This window comes from Python bivittatus, unplaced genomic scaffold, assembly GCF_059951505.1.
Source record: "Python bivittatus isolate LINGU-HERP-01145 unplaced genomic scaffold, Pbiv_v1 ctg000220_np1212, whole genome shotgun sequence".
NCBI classification, from domain to species: domain Eukaryota; kingdom Metazoa; phylum Chordata; class Lepidosauria; order Squamata; family Pythonidae; genus Python; species Python bivittatus.
This window is the reverse complement of record NW_028277048.1, coordinates 17039556-17061695: the sequence shown is the minus strand read 5'-3', so window position 1 is coordinate 17061695 and position 22140 is coordinate 17039556. Positions and strand designations below refer to the sequence as shown.

The 22140-nt window shown below is 43.3% G+C and overlaps 1 protein-coding gene and 1 long non-coding RNA gene across 3 annotated transcripts in view; one reads left to right on the top strand and one right to left on the bottom strand.

Annotated features, from left to right (window-relative positions):
• The window catches only part of RARG (retinoic acid receptor gamma), a 77819-nt gene that overhangs the window by 5890 nt on the left and 49789 nt on the right, over positions 1-22140 (bottom strand). For both annotated transcript variants that reach the window (XM_088137990.1, XM_088137991.1), the window contains exons 2-4: positions 12100-12248; positions 10050-10191; positions 2724-2884 (exon numbers count right to left, since the gene is read on the bottom strand). In XM_088137990.1, the coding sequence (XP_087994116.1) occupies positions 2724-2884; positions 10050-10191; positions 12100-12248 (452 nt within the window). The remainder of the gene's footprint in view (positions 1-2723; positions 2885-10049; positions 10192-12099; positions 12249-22140) is intronic.
• On the top strand, positions 11974-20938 carry LOC148216286 (uncharacterized). Its single transcript, XR_015795669.1, has 3 exons — positions 11974-12132; positions 12510-12571; positions 20864-20938. It is a non-coding gene; the product is annotated as an uncharacterized LOC148216286 (long non-coding RNA).

Genomic DNA, 22140 nt, shown 5'->3' with positions numbered 1-22140 from the left:
AGCTGCCCCATCCCTGGATCAGTATATTTTCACTTAATTGTAATATGCACCATTAATATCCTGAGAGAATTGGACTAAATACTATGTTCTGTTGTGTCCTGTATTCTCTTACCAGATTGCTTGAAGTATAAGTTTTATATGTTAAAGGGAAGAGGCTTGAATTAAGGATGGTTTTGCATGGAGTTAAAGGTTGGTTACTGAAAAAGCTATGAATATATATAAAGGAAATAAAGAATTCATGAAAATAAATGGAATATTTAGCAATTGGTTCAACACTGAGCAGAGAGTAAGACAGGACTGTGTGGTGTCTCCTTTCTTGTTTAATGATGTTATGGATAAATGTATAAGGAATTGTGGCGACCTTAAATGAGAGCTGATTGGGAATATGACTGTATTTTTTTATGCAGATGATACCATGTTGTTGGTGAGAACCCTAATGATTTGTTGTGAACTTTGGACAGTTTGTATGATGTTATGAGAAGTATGGATCTGAAAATTAATCTATCAAAGATGAAGGTATTTGTGCCTGACAGAAAAGTGAATGATTGCCAGTTATATATCCATGACAAAACCTAGAACAAGCAGATGAATTCATGTACCTTAGTAAAGTTTTTAGTAAAGACAGGAAAATGGATGGAGAAATTTTAAGTTGTGTAAACACTGGAGGAAAAATAGCAGGTAGCATGTGACCTGCTCTGGGAAATAAATGTTTGTTATGAGAATGGCTGTGTACAGTGATTTAACCGACCTCCATTTAATGCACTTAAGATCCAAAGGATCAATTTTGCATTTGGATTTCACCACCGAAATAATGCATAAGTCCATTATTTCTGTGGTCTGTCTGGGTAATTGATATTTTATGTCATTTGCATCAATTTACATCAGTTGTGTAATTACACATTATGTCAAATGCATCAATTACATACATTTGGATTTAACAGACATTCAAATTTAATGGACACCATTTCTCCCTAAATGGTCTATTTGACTGAGATTTGATTGTATAAGGCTATGCTTTGCCTACTTTGTTATATGGAAGTGAGATTAGGCTACGTCAGGAGAAAATAAGAAGGAAGTGAGGACTCTAAGAAGTGTGTGTGGTAAAACAAGAAACAATGAGTCAAGAATAAACGGATACTAAATGAACGTAAGTTGAATATAAAAGTGAGGGACCAATGTGAAAGAAGTACCTTGAGGTGGTTTGGTAATAAAAAGAGAACAATATGGATGGATGGATGGTGTGGGTCTTCCGGGCTGTGTGGCCGTGTTCTGGAAGTTTTGTTTCCTAACGTTTCGCCAGCACCTGTGACCGGCATCTTCAGAGTGCAGGAGCACAGACCGGAGCAGTTCTCTCTGTGCACAGGGTGATGTGACCCTTTTGTGGGTATTTATAGAGATCTGAGGGGGGAAGGGGGGATTGGGGGGGGGTGTGGGGGTTGGGTTACTGAGTGGCTGCTTGTTTTGGTGTCAGCATCTGTGTGTATCTTCCTGGAGATTAGGCAGGGTTTTTTCTTCTATTGAATTGTTAACGAGGGGCTGCTGGGGGTGATTAGCAAGTTCATTGTGTGAACTGTTCACATGTCCTGGTGGTTGAGCTGAGTTCGTTGACCTTTTGCAGGCTGTATTTTTCAGGATTGGTAGCCAGGTTTTGTTGATTTTTAGATTCTCCTCTTTTTTATTGAAGCTGTGCTGGTGTTTGTGAATCTCAATGGCTTCCTGGTATAGCCAGGTATAGTGGCTGTTGGTGTTGTCCACCACTCAGTAACCCAACCCCCCCCACACACACACCCAATCCCCCCCTTCCCCCCCCTCAGATCTCTATAAATACCCACAAAAGGGTCACATCACCCTGGGCACAGAGAGAACTGCTCCTGTCTGTGCTCCTGCACTCTGAAGATGCCGGTCACAGGTGCTGGTGAAACGTTAGGAAACAAAACTTCCAGAACACGGCCACACAGCCCAGAAGACCCACACCAGCCATCATATGCCGGCCGTGAAAGCCTTCGACATTATGGATGGAATTGCAAAAACAAGTTTATAAAGGGAGCAAAATGTAGTGAGAGAAAAAGGAAGACTGAGAAAGTTGGTTGGATGGAACTGTTGAGATCCACCGAAAGAAAACGATGAGAAGTTTACACAACAAAGGACTATGTATGAAGCACTGTATGGATATGCTTTTAATTTATTTGACTTACTATTCCTTACTCTTTTTGTATGCTCTGCATAACATTGCTTATCCTGAAAGGGAACAGCATGATGGGATGTATGCACATGTATAGATTAGTGACTAATCTTGGACAGATAAGAAATAGTGCTTGATCTTTGGATATGGTTTTCTTTTTTCTTTTGAACTGCTCCTCTGCTCATTGTCCTATCTCCATGGCTACCTTTATCAAGCTCCAAACTAACTAGAGTTAAAATTAACAGATTTGTTCGGATTTCTGATGACAAAGCACGTTGTGGTAGTGTAAGACAGAAGTAAAGCTTCTAAATTCCTCCTTGTGGCTTAGCAAAGGATGGGGGGCAGGGGGCGCACACAAGCCCAGAGATTTTAATTTGTGGTTTAGCTCACCAGCATAATATGCTATGAAACAAAACATTTAGTCTCACAACTCAGATACGATTCTGTGGATTCAGTCAAAGCTAGAAAGGCCCAGTGCTTTCTAATGTGTCCTGCTCTTTAGAGTCATTATATTCTCAAAGGAGTAGGTTACAGTCATTACCGTGGTATATTTGCCCAACTGGCAAAGAGATGGGAAGGTTTCCTGATGCGCTTTGCTGACCTTCTGGATGAGCTCTTCCAGTTCAGGTGTCATTTCATAGCTGTCCACCACCACTTCCTCTTTCACATCCTTTTTCTTCTTATTGCGGTCATTCCTCACAGCTGAAAGGGGAGAGAACGCAAAAGTGATGGCAAAGGATATTTTTAACTGACCATATCAATTCCTTAAAAGTAAGGCTTTAATTCATATCTCCAGAAAAGACCATGGAGGGTTAAAGGCTGAAATGTTGCCATGACATTCTCAGGCCAAACAGAAGAAATGGGAATGCTGGATAGCCTCTAAGTTCTCTCTTCCCCAGGAGACAGAGGAGTGCCTACCATCCAGATCTTTCACATCTTTGAAGCAAACGCATGGAAAAAGCAGAAGAAAGGCAACCCAGTATTCTGCGGATGCTTTTGAACTTCAATTCCCACCAGATCCAGCCAGCACAGCGATTGGCAAGGCTTGTGGGAGCTGTAATCCAAAACATCTGGAGGGCACGAGGTGGCCTGTTCCTCCTACAAAATATCTTCAGACCGTTTGCCAACTCTTTTTTTCTGCAGGCTATCTTTCTCTCTTAAGCCTCAACTGCTGTACTGCATTGTTTAGGACTATCTGGGCTGTAAAAATCTGGGTGACCACTAACTAGCAACAAAGAGTTAGACAATGAAAGCAGTTGGTAGTTTCAATAGTAGTTAAGCTCTAAGGGAACAGCCGGACAGCTGTGCTGATGTGCAATCTGCCTGTCTTTCTGATGACACCAGCATAAAATTGGTTCCTCTGATTGCTGAGGCTGAATCTGCTGTGGCAACAAGGGTGGCAACTGGGGATGCCCTTATTGTACCAATGGGACAACTTTCCCTTCCCACTGCCAGCATGAAAACAACCATTAATCGCTTTTCCTAATATGGGAAAGAGTGGATTTGGGCAAGTGTGGGTGGGTGCCTGGAATGGTAGGCTTAGCCACCTGTCAAGTTGCCCAACTAACAGGTACAGAAGTGGTCTGTCGGGCTACTTCTGGGGGGAAAAAGTCCTAGACAGTGCTCAGAAACTGGCATAGAGAAGGGTTATGGGATGAAGCAGGAGGGAGTGACTGATAATGAGCTAGCGAGCTCCATCCTCAATGAGCTGCAGGGAAATGGCAGTGTTGGCAATGAGTTCAGTTCTGCCCTTGTGGCAAACAGAACCTCAATATAGGCTGCGGATGAGCTCGGAGCCAGAATGCAATAAGTAAAGTGGTGCCCATCTCCCCACTCCCACCCCCACTAATAAAAACAGTAAAAAGCACAGCCACAAAAAAAAAATCGCTTATTCCCAGAAGCAGCGGAGAACCTGCAATGTGCCTGATGATGATGACAGAACCAGCAGCACAGAACTGCAGAACCTGGTTCTTCTCCCAGTTTGAACTGACCTTCTGTGCAGCACAGAACTAGTGCAGCGTTGGCCTTGTTTTTTAAAGAACATGTAAGACCCGAAAGGCACTTTGACATGAGCCGGTCAGGCACTTTGTGGGCAGGTGCCTCTCCAGATGTCAAATTTCTTATCTCTTTCGTAGCCCTGGCCAAAATGGCCATGTAGGTCAGTTTCCATCAACTAGATGAGAAAGGGCCCGAAAAGGACAGGCTGTGGAAGGACTGCCCTAGCTTGCTCTATCCAACTAACGCAGCAGCCTAAATGGGCCAATGGAGGCTGAACATATCCCACTCCATCAGCAATTCTTTCATTGAGGAAGCATGCCAGAGCATATCCATCACAAAAATTGTGTCAGGAGAAGAGGGAAAACACTACTTTAAAACTGGAACAGCTGGGCTGGGAATGAGACAAAAACAACTTGATGAGGACATGGCCTAAAAAACCAGTTACTGGCATATGTTCATGCCATGGGTAGGGTGGTATGAGAGTGAGCAAAGGTGTGTTCTGTTCTCCTCCTAAAAGTATTACTGTACTCTAGACCACCTCAGACTATTTGTCCAACAAGCAGCAATTCTCCAGGATTTCAACCAGATAATCTTTCCCATGACCTCTCTGATCCTTTTTTGAAACTGGAGAGCTTAGGAATTTAAACTGGGATTGTCTGCATGCAAAGAGCTCAGCCCAAAAGCAGCAGTCTCTCATGTCAGACTCCTAGTCACTTTGCCATCCTTCTAGTGTTGCTTGACCCTTGAGGCTACTCTAAACAGTGCTCCTCAGGGAGAATTTTAGCAAGTGTAGCTTTTCCCATTGCTACACCTTGGAGAACAGAAAAACCATTCAACCCTTTGTCAACTCTCCCATGCCATGCTCTTTTATTTCTCTTTTTCAGCATAATCACCTGCTTAGGATTCCAGATTCTACACCTGTGCCATCTCCCTAACCTCTAAGCCATGCAGTAAATTCTTCAACCCCAAAGAGGCTATCACAGAATTGTTCTGAGAATGGTGCTCAGTCAGAAATAAACCAGAAGGACCAATCAAAGGCCTGGATAGACAGCCACAGACAGGTTGGAGAGGGCGGGAAAGGAGGATGGGTAGAACTGCTGTAGCCCACTTCACCCAACGAACAGAGCTGTACTTTCTGTAGTGTAGAACAGTAACCAAGGTCAGAGCTTCTCCAATAGCAGGACAAAACCCGTATTTCATAGTGTGGATCCACTGACTGAACAAAGCTCATTAAAAGTAACCTGTGAGGTTCTTGATTTCTCCCCACCCTAGACATAGCATATTCCATGTTTGCAGGCTCAAGCAAGACAATCCAACCTTAAGTAGCTTCCTACAGCTAGGAGGTTCAAGGCATTCTGTACTCTGCATGGCAAGATGTTACACTGTGTGATGGCAATATTGAGGAGTGTTGTTGAGCTCAAATGCGTTGGGGAGCCTCAACAAACCCTCCCTAGAAGAATGTGTGGGACAGGCCAAATCAAATAGCAGAGATGATCCTTCAGGTGCTTGTACCCCAAGTCATGTGGGGTGTTAAAGGTAATAACCAGCACTTTAAACTGGACCCAGAAACAATTCAGTACAGTAACCAGTACAGCAACTATAGCACCAGCCTTACCTAACTGTATCTGCTATCAAAGGCTAGCAGATAAGCCACTGCACTTAGGGTCAACTAAAGCTTATGATTTGTTTTCAGAGGTAGCCCGATGTACACAATGGGAAGAAAAAATAACCTTGAGGAACAGGAGGAAGAGCTGCAACTAAGACAACAGTCAGATAAAAAAAATCTGAGTCTGCAGCAGAAATGTAATTTGAGAAATTGTCTCAGGGAAGACCCTCCCTAGTTTTCACAGAGATAAAGGAAGGGTGAGGATAAGCACATTTAGTCTTGCAAGATTCTGTTACTGTAACCTTATACTGTGATAAAGGTAGTATTAGCATTCATAACTTTGGTTTCCTAGTCTGATCTACCTTGAAGGGCTGACATCCTATGATCCAAATAGGAGAAAGGTGCACTATGTACACTGTTTTGAGCTCCCATACAAAAGACAGGATATATGTCACACAAATAAATAAATCCAACCAATCAGCAATTGAATCACCAGCCAAAGCTGGGCAAAGTCTCCCCAGACACTGTCTCTAATAGAAATCAGAAGTCTAGGAGGAACCCAAATGATGGATCTACTCCTTTGGGTGGGGGGTGGGGGTTGATCCCACCTATTACTGGGAAGCAGCGCTCCATCTTACAAGTATTTCATCTGAGCTTGTTTTGACCTCTCCACGCACTGAGTCAGATTTTTTTGAACCTGTTCCTAGCCACAATACTCAAGGTAGAATTTGACTACTGCAGAATCAAGTGGAAGTATTCTCATGATTTGGAAACCATCCTTTTGTTGATTGAGCGTAGTTAGCTATAGCTATCATTTCAGCCCATTAAACAGATGTGGATCTGTATCTGGATGGCTGTGTTAATACAATTTGCTTAATCTGGTTACTTAATCAACCAGTTTTTTGGATTTGCACCCTATAACAAACCATTAACTAACCAAAAGGACTGGGTTCACACCACACAAAATCTAACCAAGGTTAAAATTAACCATGCTGAGGATGTTTTAGGAATACAGCGTTTAGATATGTAAGAGCTCTGGTTAAGCATGCCATGTGAACACAACTGATGAGTGTTTGCTTAGGAAGTGCCTCAGGTTCCATCATGCAAAAATAGTGGAGGATACCTAAAATAAACAGTCTCTGATGATAATTTTAAACTCACCTCTCCCACACTGCTGGAGAGGAGAGAAAGAGAACAACAAATATGAATTAAGTGAAACCTGCAATTGGGAAACTGATAGTAATTTGCCTTTCTGCACCTTCCCATGTCAGAAAACATAGCAAGCGTAAAGGTTCCCAAATGGCATAACAGCATTACAATACTTCAAGCTTAGGTTCTACAGGCATTTTTCCAAAGCAGTTCAGAGTTAACTACTTGGAAATATTACTTATCCTATTATATTCTAATCAGATAGGTTTTTTTAGAGAGAGAATTGAGAATGGCGGAGATTTCTATTGCAACCTCAACTTGTCACTGACAGAGCAAGATCTGTAACTAATCTACTCTTCATGCTACTTTTTAAAATACAAATCAGAATTATTAAAGAGCATTGTACAGGACCATCCTATGCACAATGCCCTAGGAATGAACAGGACTTGCATCTGAGTAAAAAGACATGGGAATATGTTCTTAGCCACTCTTTTGCTTTTCTTCGGGGCATGGTGGTGGAAAGAGCAGGGATTTTAATCCACTTTCTGCAGTGACAAAGGCGGTTTTAAAAGGGCATTTAAAGGCACAGTGGTCATACGGATACTTTCCTTGTCAGGGAAGGCGACAAAGTGGCCATCTGTCTGGCCCGCACCCAAGGCTATCCACTGCTTCACAGATCAACTGAACTGCAGGGTGCCAAAATGGGGAAAGTTTCTATATTGCTATCCCCGCTAGCTAGCTCCAGATGTCTCGGAAGAAGCAGCCTGGATCTAGCGCCCTCTGGGCGAGGCATCCGAGGTGGCCCCCAAAGGGGCTTCTCCTGCGCTGGCGCATAGGGACGCTTTACCCTCTCTCCCTGATTCTTCTCAGCCAGGGTACCCTCCTTCCCCCTCTGCTGAACCCTGGGTCCTCGCTGAGAGTCCTGGGTTGCGTGTGCACTCTCCTCCGCCTGAGCCTTCTCAGGCTGCCCTTCCTGTTCACCCCTGGATAAAGCGCCAGGGATCTGGGAACAGGATACGCCAATCGGCAGGATATACACTTATAGCCGCAGTCAGCACAATGCTGGGGGGAGTGGAGCGGGGGGCTGCCAGCCCAGGCATACCGCTCTCTGGAGGGGGCTTTGCATGCAGACAACACCACGCCACGGCCTCAGGGGCGCTCTCCCCCCAACTAGCTGTGCTTTTTTATTCTCTCTCTCTCTCTTTTTTTTACAGCGAAAGGTGTGGAGGCTACACGGTTTCAGAGAATGCATCTAGCTGACAGCCGTTTCCCTGTCCGTGGTCTCAAGCCCCATCGGAGCCTAGATGGGATACGGAGGGAAAGGGGAAAAGCCTGGGCTGGCTCAGATCCCTTCGGCCATCCGTTTCCTGTCTCTGCAGTGACAACCCATCGGGATAACATTCTTCTTCGTAGTTCCCCCCACCCTTGACACCACGCTCCCCTGGCCCCATCCTCTCCCCCCGCCTCTCCCTTTAAAGTGACAGGCCCTCGGAAATAAATCGCCAGGTTTTGAGACCTAGACGTTCCTAATTAGGGGCTCTTAAAGAGGCGGTGATTAATGTGGGTCCTGGCTAAGGCCAGGGCAAAGACATGCCTAAGCAGTTGGGAGTAAAAGCAACAGCCGCTGAGAGGCACTCTGTCTCTGAAAGGGCTGGGCGTTTGACAGCCCTCTTAAAGGGGCAGCAGGGAACTCAGATTTGACCTCCAAGGGACGCCGGTTGGTTTGTGGCTCCTCCAAGACAGGACTCTTCGGGCATTACTTCCCCCCAGCCCCTGCTCCCTCTCCATTACAGAATACGAACACGGGCTGTTGCCTTCGTTGTTCCTCCCACCCCATCCAGGACAGGGGGTGTGGGGGGAATTGCCATCATCGCTATTGTTTCTGAAAATCCACATGTGTCTTTTCAGTTTGGAGCATGTTCGTCCAAGGGAAAATCCATTTGAAAGCAAGGCCACAGAAGAAAAATGTTACAGAGAAACCAGATACAAAAAGCAGATGGCTACCCAGGGGTCTGCAGAAACCAAAGATCCCTGGGTAAGATTTGTGTGAATTCTCCTAGGTGCATCTATGACCGTATCACAGCAACACAGGCTTTGGTAATAGGCATAAAAATTGGGTATCCTTTTCATAGGGTGTAAAGCAATGCGGGCTAGTGGAGGGAACTGCAGGAGAATCATATGCACAAGCTGTTCTTTAAAGTAATGTGGTTTTAGGCTGTGGAATATATGGAATAAATGTGCACTTCCAGTTGTGTCTGTCTGTGTGTGCATACAGATACGGTTTGCCATTGGACACACTTGTATCCGTCATACAGAGTTAAACAGTTTATGTCCGTGTCCTGAGGGAACATGAAAAATCTGTTTAGGTCCTATCAGTACATATTTAAAGACATATTTATGAAATGTCGACAACAGGGGCATATAAAGCAATTAAGTACAGTCCCTGTATATAGGCTTTCAAAGCAGACGTGCCCTGTGGCCAGATCATTATCAAGTAATGCATAGCGATTCCTCTAAAGGCCCATATCCTCCCCACTTTCTTTTCTTTCTTGATCCATCCCAGTCTCCTTTGCTATCATTTATGGGCTTCCGATCTGCAGGTTTCCAACTGGCATCTGGATAGCCATGGCAGGAAAAAGGATGTTGGACTGGAGAAGCCGTTGGTCTGATGAGCAGCAACAGGGCACTTTGTATACTTTTAACTTTCCTTTTTTGTCTCTTATGTGCACTGTTTGGCTCCAAGAACAGACGTGATGGTGCTGCTTCCCTTTACACTTTTAGACCCCCTTCTCAAAAGCTATTTGTTTCACAACTATGAACATACAGTAGCCTCATATTTTCAGGGCTGTTGCTTGCAGTTAGCCTTGCTGGGTCTCCTTCTCAGGCTTTTTCCAGCTCACACCTATGTGATGTGCACCCCAGCAATATTTAACAGGGGTCACCCCTTTGACATTAGCTTTCTACCAGCCCCCAGAAGATATAAACCAGCCTTCCCCAGTCTGGCTGGTTCCCTGTGGTGTCTGCAAATTCTGGGATTTGACCATTCTACAGATATGGAGGTCCCAAGATCCTTTAAAAGGGATCGGCCATTCAAATGCTGATGGAAGGACTCACCTTCTTTGGACATGCCAACCTCAAAGCACTTCTGTAAGCGACAATACTGGCAGCGGTTGCGAGTAACCTTGTTAATCTGACAGTTCTTGTCCCGGTGGCAGGTGTAGACCATGTTTTTCTGAATACTTCGGCGAAAGAAACCCTAAAAATCATAGAGAGAAGAGTTACAAGTGACCAGGAGGATTGAGGTGGAAGGATGGCATGGAGATAGTTTCAAGCAAGCTTCTCAAGCTGGCACTGTGTTCACATTGGCTGTGTTCTCACACAATCCTAAACTATGGCTTGCTTCAACCAAGTTCAGCTGAATGAACTGACTACAGTAATTGACTGGATCCTTACAATGCATTAAAGTGTAAACATGGTTCACCAACCACAATGGTTGCAAACACACAGAACAGTCTCCCAAAATCAAACACATTCAGGCTTAGCCCAACAAGAGCAACCAGTCACTGTTTCTCTTGGGACTGCTGTTTAAAGAAGTTTATTTAGTATAGGGTAAAGGCTACCTGATACCCTCTGGATGTTTTGAACTACAATTCCCAATGCCTTTTCTTTGGCCTGGCTGGTTGAAACTTGTGGGTGTTGTGATTCAGCAACACTTGGAAGGAACATCTTGTTTCTTACCAGCACAAGCCTTATGGCCCACTATTTGATTAAAACCTTGGGATGCCCATGCATTATGATATATAACAATGCAACCAGCTGTCTTATGGTAGGCCAGATTATTAGCCATTCTTCCATCACCTCCCCAAGGTGCTCAGGTGGGAGAAACTTCTCCTAGTGCTACAGTGTTCTTTTATAAGAAAGCGGTTTTCCTTGATTCAGACCCTTTCATATGCCTCAGAATACAACTCCCATTGGTCCCAGCCAGCATGAAGAAGTATTGGAGTTCATGAGAATGGTAGTCCAAAGCTTCTGAAGGGTACTAGGTTGGAGAAGACTGATGTAGGAGCTAAAAGGCATGAATCCAGGAAGTTCTGAGTCCAAGTATCTCCTTAGCTATGTTACATAATTGGATGACTTTAGGCAAGCTACTTTCCCTTGGATCAATCTGCGGTATAGGGATGGTCATTCTAACCTATTTTAGAGAAGCAGTGCCAAATATTTATTACTGAGATAACACTAGAGAATAATACAGTTGCTAATTATTAGGATCCTAGAGACCATGCCTGGGAACTGATCGATGCAAATAGTTCCAACAAAAAAGGACAAATATAATTAGCCAGTTCCAGTGCCAGTATTGGAGAGCCAGTCTGGTGTAATGGTTAAGGCACCAGGCTAGAATCCGGGAGGCCGTGAGTTCCAGTCCTGCCTTAGGCAGGAAACCAGCTGGGGGACCTTGGGCCAGTCGCTCTCTCTCAGCCCTGGGAAGCAGGCAAGGGCAAACCACTTCTGAAATCTTGCCAAAAAAACCGCAGGGACTAGTCCAGGCAGTCACCAGAAGTCAACACTGACTCGAAGGCACAAAAAAACAAAAAAAAGTGCCAATACTCCTGCTGGCTGAAAACTGAAATCCAGCACATCTGGGAGGACATCCAGTTTCTGCCTGGAATCATGCAGATATGTTAAGTGTACCCTTACAATCCAGCCACTGACCTCAGAAGCCCTTGGCTGGTCAGAAAATCTGGGTGGCCTTCAACGGCTCTGGCTCAACTCTTTAATATTATTCAAAGGCCTTGTGGATTTCTGTACTAAAAATATAGGTGGAATTTCTGCAGCCAGCAACTCTAGGTTCCACCACTGGAGTGAAGGATGCACGTTAACGTACATTTGCTTGTTTTGCACATTTCGTCTTGCTTGCATAATCTGCTTTGGGTGTTGGCATGCAGCAACTTGGAATTCCCTGCTGTAACATTCTTTGGCAGAGGAAGGAGGTCTGGGTGAAGTAGCCAACCACACCCTCCTAGCTGAACAGAGGCCGGAGTGATGATGCCTGCCTGAGCTCAGGCTGTGTACTGTGGAGGCTATGGGGGCAGGCGGTTGGGAAACGCAACCCCCAGCCTCAGAAATTGGAAAGCAGATGGCAGTCCAGGACGTTCCCTTCGCTTACCTTGCAGCCCTCGCAGGAGCTGACCCCATAATGGTAGCCAGAGGACTTGTCATTGCAGACAAAACAAGGCTTGTAGACACGTGGGGGTGGGGGTGGAGAAGGGGAGCTGGGCACCATCTCCTCAGAACTTGTACTCTGGGTCTCCACCGCTGTAGAGGGAAAGAAGAACACATGAGAGAGAGATTTTGATTTTTTACAAGGCGTGGGTCAGAAAGAGAGTGCAAGTAGTGGCAAAACAGGATTTTTATAATTTTTAAAAAAAAATCCTAATTAGAAAAACGGATAAAAATCAAAACTCCTAGTCCAAAACTTAAGGGGAACAGAACAGGACAATCAAAGAGAATAGAACAATTACAACTTGGAAGAAGTTGTTGTTACAGACATGGCTCTGTCTCTTCTCTTCCTTTTAGCACAGAGCATGGAATTGCATCTGTTTCTACTTGGCCAGAAGGCACTGGACAACTAAGAAAAGGTGAGTGACAATAGGATCCTGTGACAAATGGGATTTTCTTCTCAAATCCACCTGGATGCATTGAATGATGCATGTTGGTACAAAAAAAGCCAACATTTACCTATACATGTTATCAGACTCCTTCTGCTTTGGGGCTAAACATTAGTGGCATCTGAGCTAGCAGGAAAGGAATCTTGGAGTCACAGTGAATTCCTCAATGAAATGTCAACCTGGTGCTTAGCTACTGTCAAATAGTCCAATCTGATGCTTGAATAATTGGAAGTAAACTGAAAATAGAACTTCTGGTATAATAATGCTCTTATACAAATCTATGGAGACACCATACTTTGAGGATTATGTAGTTTTGATCACTACACCTTAAGAAGGCTATTACAGAATTAAGAAAAAAGGTATGAAACAGGGCAACCAAAATGATTAGGGGGCTGCAATAGCTCCACTACGAGGAAAAATGACAGTAGGTGGGGCTCTTCTGTTTGAAATAAAGAAGGGTTAGGGGCAGGTATATAATAAAGTGAACTCAAATAAAGTATGGCATAGATAACATGGGTAGAGAGAAGTTTTTCTCATAAAGTTCAAATACAGTGTCATCAGTAAAACTAAATGCAAGAGGATTCAGGATCAGCAGAAATAAATATATACTTTTTACATAACACCTAGTTAAATAATGGAATCTGCCTACCAGCAGCTGTAGCAATAGCAGCCAATTTGGTCCATTTTTAGAGGGAACTGGACAAGTTCATGGAAGATCAAGATACCAATGGCTACTAAGAGTGATGGCTGCTAATTACTCTTGAACAATAGGCAGGTCCCCTGGTTGCTGTGAAGCAATGGGGAGTCTAACCTTGTGAGCGTCCCAAATGCATCCAATTGGCTATTGCATAACACAGAAGGCTAAACTAGATGGTTCTATGGCCTGATCTAGCAGGACTCTTCTCACACTGTTATATATTCCTCCTGGCAGGGGATCATGGATTGGGTGTTTGTGTGTATGTGTGTGACTCCATCATTAAGACCCCACAATTATATAGAAAGCTTCATCTCTGCCATTCTATTTTCAAGAACTCAAGGCAACATTCTTAGTACTCTCTTCAATTTTCTCTTGTGAGGGAAGTTAGGTGGAGAAATCATGCCTAGTCCAAAATCCCTCAATAAAACTTCATGGCTTCATAGTGGGTTGAACCATGTTGGGTATCTTCAGTCCAACAAAATCACTATAACATGCCAGCTCTTCAACTGATTTGGGAAGAAGCATGTTCAGCAAAAGCTGCTACTTCAATTATCATCAGCCACCCCAGGTTTGATCTTCGTTGGCACTTGTACAGGACCCAACCCCACAGAGATTATCCTGTGCTGTGCTGCAACTGAATGAGAAAATCTGCCCCAATCCATGAAAGAAATGACTGGTGCTGACTTGGTGGGGAGGCAGAAGAAAAAGAAAATTTGGAAAGCAGAAAGAAGTCACAAAAATGCGAGGGAGACAACTCAAACCTGAACAGCAGACCAATCAGATGGACAGAGGTATACCCATGGCAAATAAAAAATATATAGTTTTCATTTATAATACGCTTTAAATGTTTTGTTCTATTTCTAGACATAGCACAAAAGCCATAACTCTAAAAAACATTTTCTGGCACCTAAAAAACTAATAGATTAGTTGCAGGATGGATATGAGAGAGCTAGAGCCCGCTTTATCAACAGGTACATGAGTAATTTGCTTAATAACACATCAACAAAAAATGATGCCACGGAGATACACTTTCACTCATCTAATTAATTATGCTCTAGTCCTTCACACCATAGTTACTCAAGATCAATTTTATTACGGCCTTTAACCAGCAAAGTAACCACAGTTATTTAGCTCTGGCGATGCCATATGGGTATGCTCATTCTCTGAGCCACAAACTAGCCAGCCATACGAAACCTGCCTGCTTGGATAGTCTACATTTCAGCATGGAAACAGCGTGAACATGGAGTCACATAGAGCTCCCCCAGAGTCTTCAAATGGCCAAAGGAATTACATTGGTATGATCTGTAATCCAAAGTAGGCTGCTCAGCCCTCTCGTTAAGTTTAATATAGCTATTTTAGTAAAACAAAAGAAATAAAAACACCAAACCTCAAGAACTCACAAAACAGATCCTCCAAATTCCAGCTTTATCCCCTCTAGTGATATCCTTGCCACGTTTCCTGTAATCATTGACAGGAAAAAGTACTGAAAAGGGTTTGCTCCTGCCTCCCAAGCCATAAACCATGGATTTCAAACTAAATGGCTGGGTTCATACATTACACTAAACCAACATCAATCCAACCACGCGATGGCTTTGCTTGATACAGGAACCCAACTTCAGTGGAGTCACTGTTCTTTTGGAGTTCACGCTGTTCTCATTTCAATGTACAGATAAGAAAATTAAAAAAGAAGAAAAAGTCACTTGCTAAAGGCCTCATCAAGGCTGAAGACAGTCTGGAATTTCCATGTTCCTGGTCCACATTCAGCATTTTAGGGCAGGAGAGCACAAACATATTTCAGGGAGAAATCAACCAATACTGGGGATACATGGCTTGTCCAGACTTAGAATGAGTTGGGATAGCAGAAGCAATGAGCTGGCTGGAGTTCGGGTAATCCTTATTATAATGAAAACCCTAACTCAACATTACTTCTGTATGATGAAGTTCCCTGGGAAGAAGCAAATGTTCAAAGATTTTTAGCCCTAAAGTCCATGCCTCTTGCCCTCGTCATGACCCACAGTGCCTGGGCAGAGCTCTTTCAGCCCAAGCTGCATTTTTCCACCTGCATTTTCTACCACCACCCCCAACCCAGGCAAAGCATAAAAGTGTTTGCAATTCTAGCTTTCAACAGAGACTGAATTTCCTGTGTCAAGGCCCTAAATGCCACATTCCAGGACAAACAGGTTGGAATTGTTACCAGAGCCTTGTAACCTAATCCCTTTCCTTGGGGGAGGGAAGAAAAGAATCAGCCTGCCCCAAAAGAGACAGAGGAGGAACAGCCTTTCTCAGCCTGGGACCCTCCAGAGCTGGAATGATGGAAGCTGTAGTCCAGTTCATTTGAAGGGTATCTGGTTTGGCTGGGTTTAAAAAACCCCAGCTTGTCCATTTCCTTTCAAAGTCCTGCAAAAAAAAAAAGGGTTCCCACCTTCAGGATGGTGGTGCCCTCTCCTTCTGCCAAATATGAATTAAGGGTGATATTGGACCATTGTATTTATAAAAATAAAACATACTTCCACAATTACAAGCATTTCATTAATCCAATTCTCAGTTAAACATTAACTACATCCTCCTCTTCTAGCTGCAATTTTGCATAACTCTGCAATGCACTGGTTTTTAGCTTCTTGATCATTTCAGTGCTTCTACTGAAATATACCAGTCTTCCCCAACCTCATAGGCCCGAGATATGTCAGGGTTCCTGAATTTCCAGCTGAGACCTCTGGGAGCCATAGGCACAGCGCCTGGTTGGGGAAAGACGGACTGATGTTTGTCCATCTGATCAGTCAGGCAAAGGCACCTTGTTTCAGAAGATTCACCTCTATTCAGTTTTGAAAAGAGATGGCGTGTTTGAAAACCAGAGATCCATCCTATCTGTCTGTGTCAGGAAATACAGCACCAAAACATGTGCCTTTTTTAAAAATCAACCTAGGAGCTGTCAAAGTGATCTGAGGAGGACAGGATTGTGTAGGGAATGCCCTTACAAAATGAGCAGACTGTTAAAAACAGGGCAAGAATGAATGGAAACCCAAATCCTCCTTCGTCTCCAGTTTTACCTTCCTGCTATCAGCAATATCTCCCAATCCTGGCTCCAGCACAAACAATATTTGCAAAAGGAAAACAGCACTTCACAGACACTCCACTACAATAGATAACCAGCATATACAAAGTCCAAGTAACCACTATATCTCTTTGGCTCACAGTGACTCTATGATAAACAAATCCAGCTTTTGCCAAATAACCATTCAATCAATATTCAGCACACAAAAATAGGTGTATTTCTCTTTCAACTTCATAAATGTCCAGTAAACCATCCGAGTCATGCAACCTGTAGCCAGATAAAAGCTCTGCAAGAAGTCTTCCATCGAACCTGATGTGCTGAAGATGCTTTGCAGACCTAGATTTCTGCAGAAAACAAAACATGCAACATGGTACTGAACACAGCACTCCTCTTAAGAAAACCAATTTTTAGCTCTTCCAGCGATGAAGATGCTAGATAATACCCAGTACAATCTCAGAAACTCAGAAAAGGGTGCCTGATTAACAAACTTCCTGAGTAATCAGTAAGGACATCAATGACTTTTACCGAATTAAAAAGAATATATTTTCATAGAAACAAAAGTTTTGATTTTTTAAAATTCCCCACATGTCACTCTTACTCAGTTTGCCCCTTTCATTTATTTAACCCTACACTGTCTGTTCCAACCAGCAACTGCCCCCACACTTGTAATCCAGGGCTTTCTACAGTTTTTCAATTTGCTGAGATTCTTTGAGCCAGAGTTGCTGAGAACTGGACTTTCTTTATGTGCAATTTACACATCTATACAAGCAAAGGGAGAAAATACTTATTTATTTTCAAAATATTTATTTTTTGACCGCAGGCCTATTCTGACATAAAATGTGATATAATCTTCTTTCCACAATGTTAACCCTGGAATAGAATAACGGTGTATTTTACTAGCAATGAACACTGCAATTCTCATACCTCCCTACTCCTCTGTAAAACCTAAAACAGCTTTCTTTTTCATACGTGGTGACTGGGCTGAATATAATGTAATATTAAGTTATAATGTATTGAATAAGCCACAATTGGCTACAAACAATGATCTGCAAGCCATACTGGATGAGTTTAGATAACAAGCTATGCTAAACTCAAAGAAACTGCATTATGGCTTAGCGTGAATATAAACTGATGGTGCTTCTCTTTCCTCATTATGCCAAAACAGCCCGGTGAAAAAGGAGGAGGAGAAAGCACACAACTATACTATACCCTCCTGTCACCTATTCCTACACAGAGTAGAATTATATATCCATGCTTTGCACATGTACTCACACACCTTCTTCCATTAAGACCTTGCTACCAGTGGTACAGAATCAGGTTAAATGCATGACCCCATCGGTAGAACTGGATATATTCCATGTTGAAAGCTTACCACAGGTTACATTTTGCTGGTAATGGGAGAGGGGTGTAGTCTCGCCCCAGAGACATCTGAAATTTCAGCCTAAAGCTGTGTTTGGACAACACTTTAAGCCATAACCAGGTTTAACCAATCATAATTGCTGCATTCAATTAATGCTAATTCAAAACAAAAAGCACATTTTCACTTACTAGTTCCCATAACATGACAAGACTATGATTTGTTTAGTTTGTGCTTCACCATAGCAGCTTGCAAACCAGGATTCCTAATTCAACAGGTTTTGGAAAACACCTAAATATGTGTCGGAGTTTGACACATTCTCCTATCTTGCATAACCTCTTGTTGATGCATTTCAGGACTGTTATTTTCCAAGGATGTTACACATTTTAGTACTTGTCAGCACTTGCCCTGATCAGCTTTTTGGTGATGATAGGGGACTGCACCAACCAGCTGCTTGCTGTTAACTCCTAACAGCTGATCAAGAGTGGCAGTAGCTCCTGATTAAATAATGCTTCTTTCAACCAACAGCTTTATTTAGTCAGCTAGATAAACAAGTTCCTTCTATATTGCAATGCAAGTAACAAGTAAACCACAGTACAGAATTAAACACATGCTTATATTACAGATAGATTTTAGGCATTTAAAGTTTACCCGCCATGACTAAATACATTACATGTAGTCCTCGTTTACTGACTGTGTCATTTAGCAACCATTTGAAGTTACGGCGATGTAAAAACAAAACAAAACAGCTTTACAACCAGTCCTTGCATTTATGACCGTCACAGCATCCTGCGGTCATGTGATCGCAACTTGTGTGCTTCCCAACCAGCTTGAGACAAGCAGAGTTAATGGAGAATGTGGAAGTAAAATCGCAAATTGCAGTCATATGAAGTTTTGCTTAACAACAGCAGTGACTTGCTTAAAGACCAAATGGGAAGTAACGTCATGTGTTGCAGTAACGTGATTTTCTGCTTAGCGACCACAGAACTTAGCGACTGAGTTGCTGATCCCAATTACGGTTGTTAAGCGAGGGCTACCTGTAATATTAATAGATACTTTCTCTCCAAAACTGGAAGCAGAGGAAGGCCCATACACAATTACAGGAGAATATATGCGATGCATGTTGTAGGCTCCAGGTTAAATCTTTGTACTCTTAACCTAGGATCTTACCAGGATCTTGGAGAAGAACTGCTATGAAACAAGACTGAGCTAAATGAGTCCATGGTCAGATTCAGTTCTGTACATTAATTGCACAGACTTGTTTCAGGCATATGCTAGGTTGATATAGGACACAGATGGTAATTCTGGCCACATCATTTGCATATAGGCAATGACTTGTATGGGACTCCTTGCACATCAGTTGCATTTTCTATGATGTGCAAATTTTCCTTTCACAAAAGTTAGCATTTTCCAGTCCAGCGCGTAAAGCCAAATTAAAGCAGCTCTTCATTGTATGCCATTGATGTGCTACTATCATGACAGCTTCCCACAGCAAAGAAAAGCCAGTTTACAACATATGTTCAACCACAACTGGCCAGCCCTCTTTTAGCCTAGTGTGTTGTGCAAACCCAGCCCATGTGGTGAGTTTATGGTTTAATGAGTTGTGTAGAACTGAGCAATTGGGTTAACTGAACAAACCATTGTTAAATCAATCATGGGCAAGGGCAGTCACCGCCCTAAAATATGGAAACTTCATGTACATGTTCAAGAGCCACAGCTGAGCTACACAGATATTTGAGAAGGCACAGCTGTTGATAACATTAATGCGTTTGCTGCAGGAAAACCTCAAATAAAATCACTTCAAACAAGATGGCAGGACAAAGTATAAGTTAGCGTTCAATGCCTGATCATATTTGGGGTGGTGATGGCGGTATTAAGACAGCACTTAAAAGCAGCTTTGTGATTTCTTCCATTTCCTTATGGGTGAATAGTCTATCCATTTAAAAACTGTGCCATGGGTGACAACGTCACACACACCTGCCAGTCCACAATTCAGCTGTGCAATTGCAGGCTGCCACTGGGGAGAGTTCCAGGAACAACTATCTTAATCCTCATAGCCCAAAGCAAAGGACAGTCATCTTGCACAGAGGGAAGGAAAGTACTGAATCTGGCCCCCAGAGCTTCCCCACTTCTTCCAAAAAGCCCTTTTATTATGCGTCTGCTTTTCCCCATGAGAAAACTAAGAGCCTCTCATGCAGTGACTCAGATTGTGAATGATGCTAGAAGCCTTAGCTAAGTATATTCTCTAAGCAACTGTTTCCAAGTGATATCTCTTCAGGGAGCTCTTGGATTCAAACAGGGGCAGAAGTCCACTCTGCTGGATCTGACAATACTGGGTCCCACAGATTCGTTCCTTGCCCTTCGCTCCAGTGCCACATCAGCTTGTGGTAGATCTGCAGAAACAACTCCCTCAGCTTTGGAGAATTGACTAAAGTATTGCCAAGCTGCTGGAAGGGTGCTGGGAAACCAGTGTCTCTCCAGAAATTGCTACGCTCTGGTTCCCATCATGCCCAACCATTGTTGATGCTAGCTAGAGCTAAGGAAAGATGGAGACCAACTTCTGAAGGGCCAGAGATTCCCCAGGACAGGCCTGAAAGTGGTTTATAGAGCCAAATCCTAATTAAATGCCCTCATCAAAGTTGAGAGCAGTTGGCTTACTCTCAACTTTGATGAGGGCATTTAACTAGGATTTGTAAGAAATGTTGACTTATCTTTAAAAGTGGTTGGCTCCAAGCCACTAAGCATACAAACTTCTGGCCTTCATCTAGTTCATAGGCAGCAATGCAGAAAGAGTGGGAAGGGTGATAAGAATGATGGAAGAAAGGAAGCTACCTCAGTGATAGCCCTACATTTATTTTATGGTGGTGCCCCCCCCCCCAAGAGTAATTCCTGGGAAGTGGTATTTATTCTCCTTTCTATAAATCCAAAGGGCTCTTATGTTTGGCAAGGGGTATTCAATCAGTGAGCACATTTGGGGTTTTGAGAGCACCCCAAAATGGCTCCCACTGGAGGATTATTCCCAAGATGGCATGATGGGCACGGCAAGTCACAAAACACCAGAAGGCAAACTTGTAGGATGTTCCTTGCTACTCATTCCAACCTTCCAGGACTCTCCCTATCAATCCCAACTTAACTTTTTGTTTTGTTTCTGAACAGATTGGCACCTTTGTAACCAAAGAATTGGGTGGCAGTTACCCGCCATTTTTATTTTCTAAGAATGTCTGTGGCACCTGAAGCTTTCTTGTAATAAAGATACTACAGACTGGTGCTTTCCTTTCCAAATGCTCACTTCTTTTTCTTTTTTAAAGAAATGATTAAACATTGAAATAGGTGGGACAGAAAGGCAGAGATGTGCCAAGAGAGAGGACCGCTAAGAAGCATTAACATTCATCGGTGCCACTCTGGAAACTCCTGCGTTAGGATGCAACAATTCAAGAGGAGGCAGAGATTTGACGGAGTATCAGCAAAAGCATAATTAATCCAAATAGCTTGGACCTGCTGTCTAAGGCCATGATAAAGGTTTGCAGAGAGCAAGACGGTGTGTGTGTGTGTGTGTGTGTGTGTGTGTCTGTGTGTGTGTGTGTCTGTCTTGATTGGGTAGCCAGCAAAGTCCTTACATTAGCAATACCTTTCTCAGGCTGAAAAGCAAACACTTGCTTCATCTATGAAGATTAGCTTTGAGAGATCAGCCTGGATGCCTGGAACACAGTCTACTAGACATGAGAAAGGGCTGGCATCAAAGCCTGACCTCTGAAAGCCCCAGCTTCAGGCGTGTAAATTGGGACCCTATGCCTTCAGGTGGCTTGATTCAGCCCCAGCCTACCTCACAAAATTTTGAGAGCCAATGAAATAAAAATAAGTTCAGGCATTTGGATAGTGCGACAGAAATGGCACTACCTAATCTTCTAGAAGTCAGTGAGGATTCTCTCTCTAGGTATTCTCCCAGCTTTGATCTATACTCCAACATCATCCCTCTCCTCCCCAAAACACCTTCCTGCAGGAGAAATGTTTCAGGTTTTCCCTCTGCTGAATTCCTACTTAGCAATTCTGCCTTCTAAGCTCTCTCCACTGGAAATCTCAGCCTCCCCATGGAGTCCTCATCAGCATCAGAGAAGAAGGGACAATTAAAAGCTCATGATTTTTAACCCTCTGCATTATCCTCTTCTTTTAGATAAGACAATAGGGGTGGGGAGGCTGTTCCCCTGGCTCCAGCAGTGCATGACTGACTCCCCAGGGCCAGTGAAGATAGAGGCAGACAAAAGGGGGCCCAGCCAGGTGATTAGATCTCAGTGGAAGCCTTTATTTACCTGAAAGCAGCCCATGAAGACAGGGATGTATGTGGAAAAGCTGGTGAGAATTTTAAAAAGATGAATAAGGGAGAAGGAATGCAAGATCACACACATACCCAGTAGGCTTTCCCTGTCATCACTCAG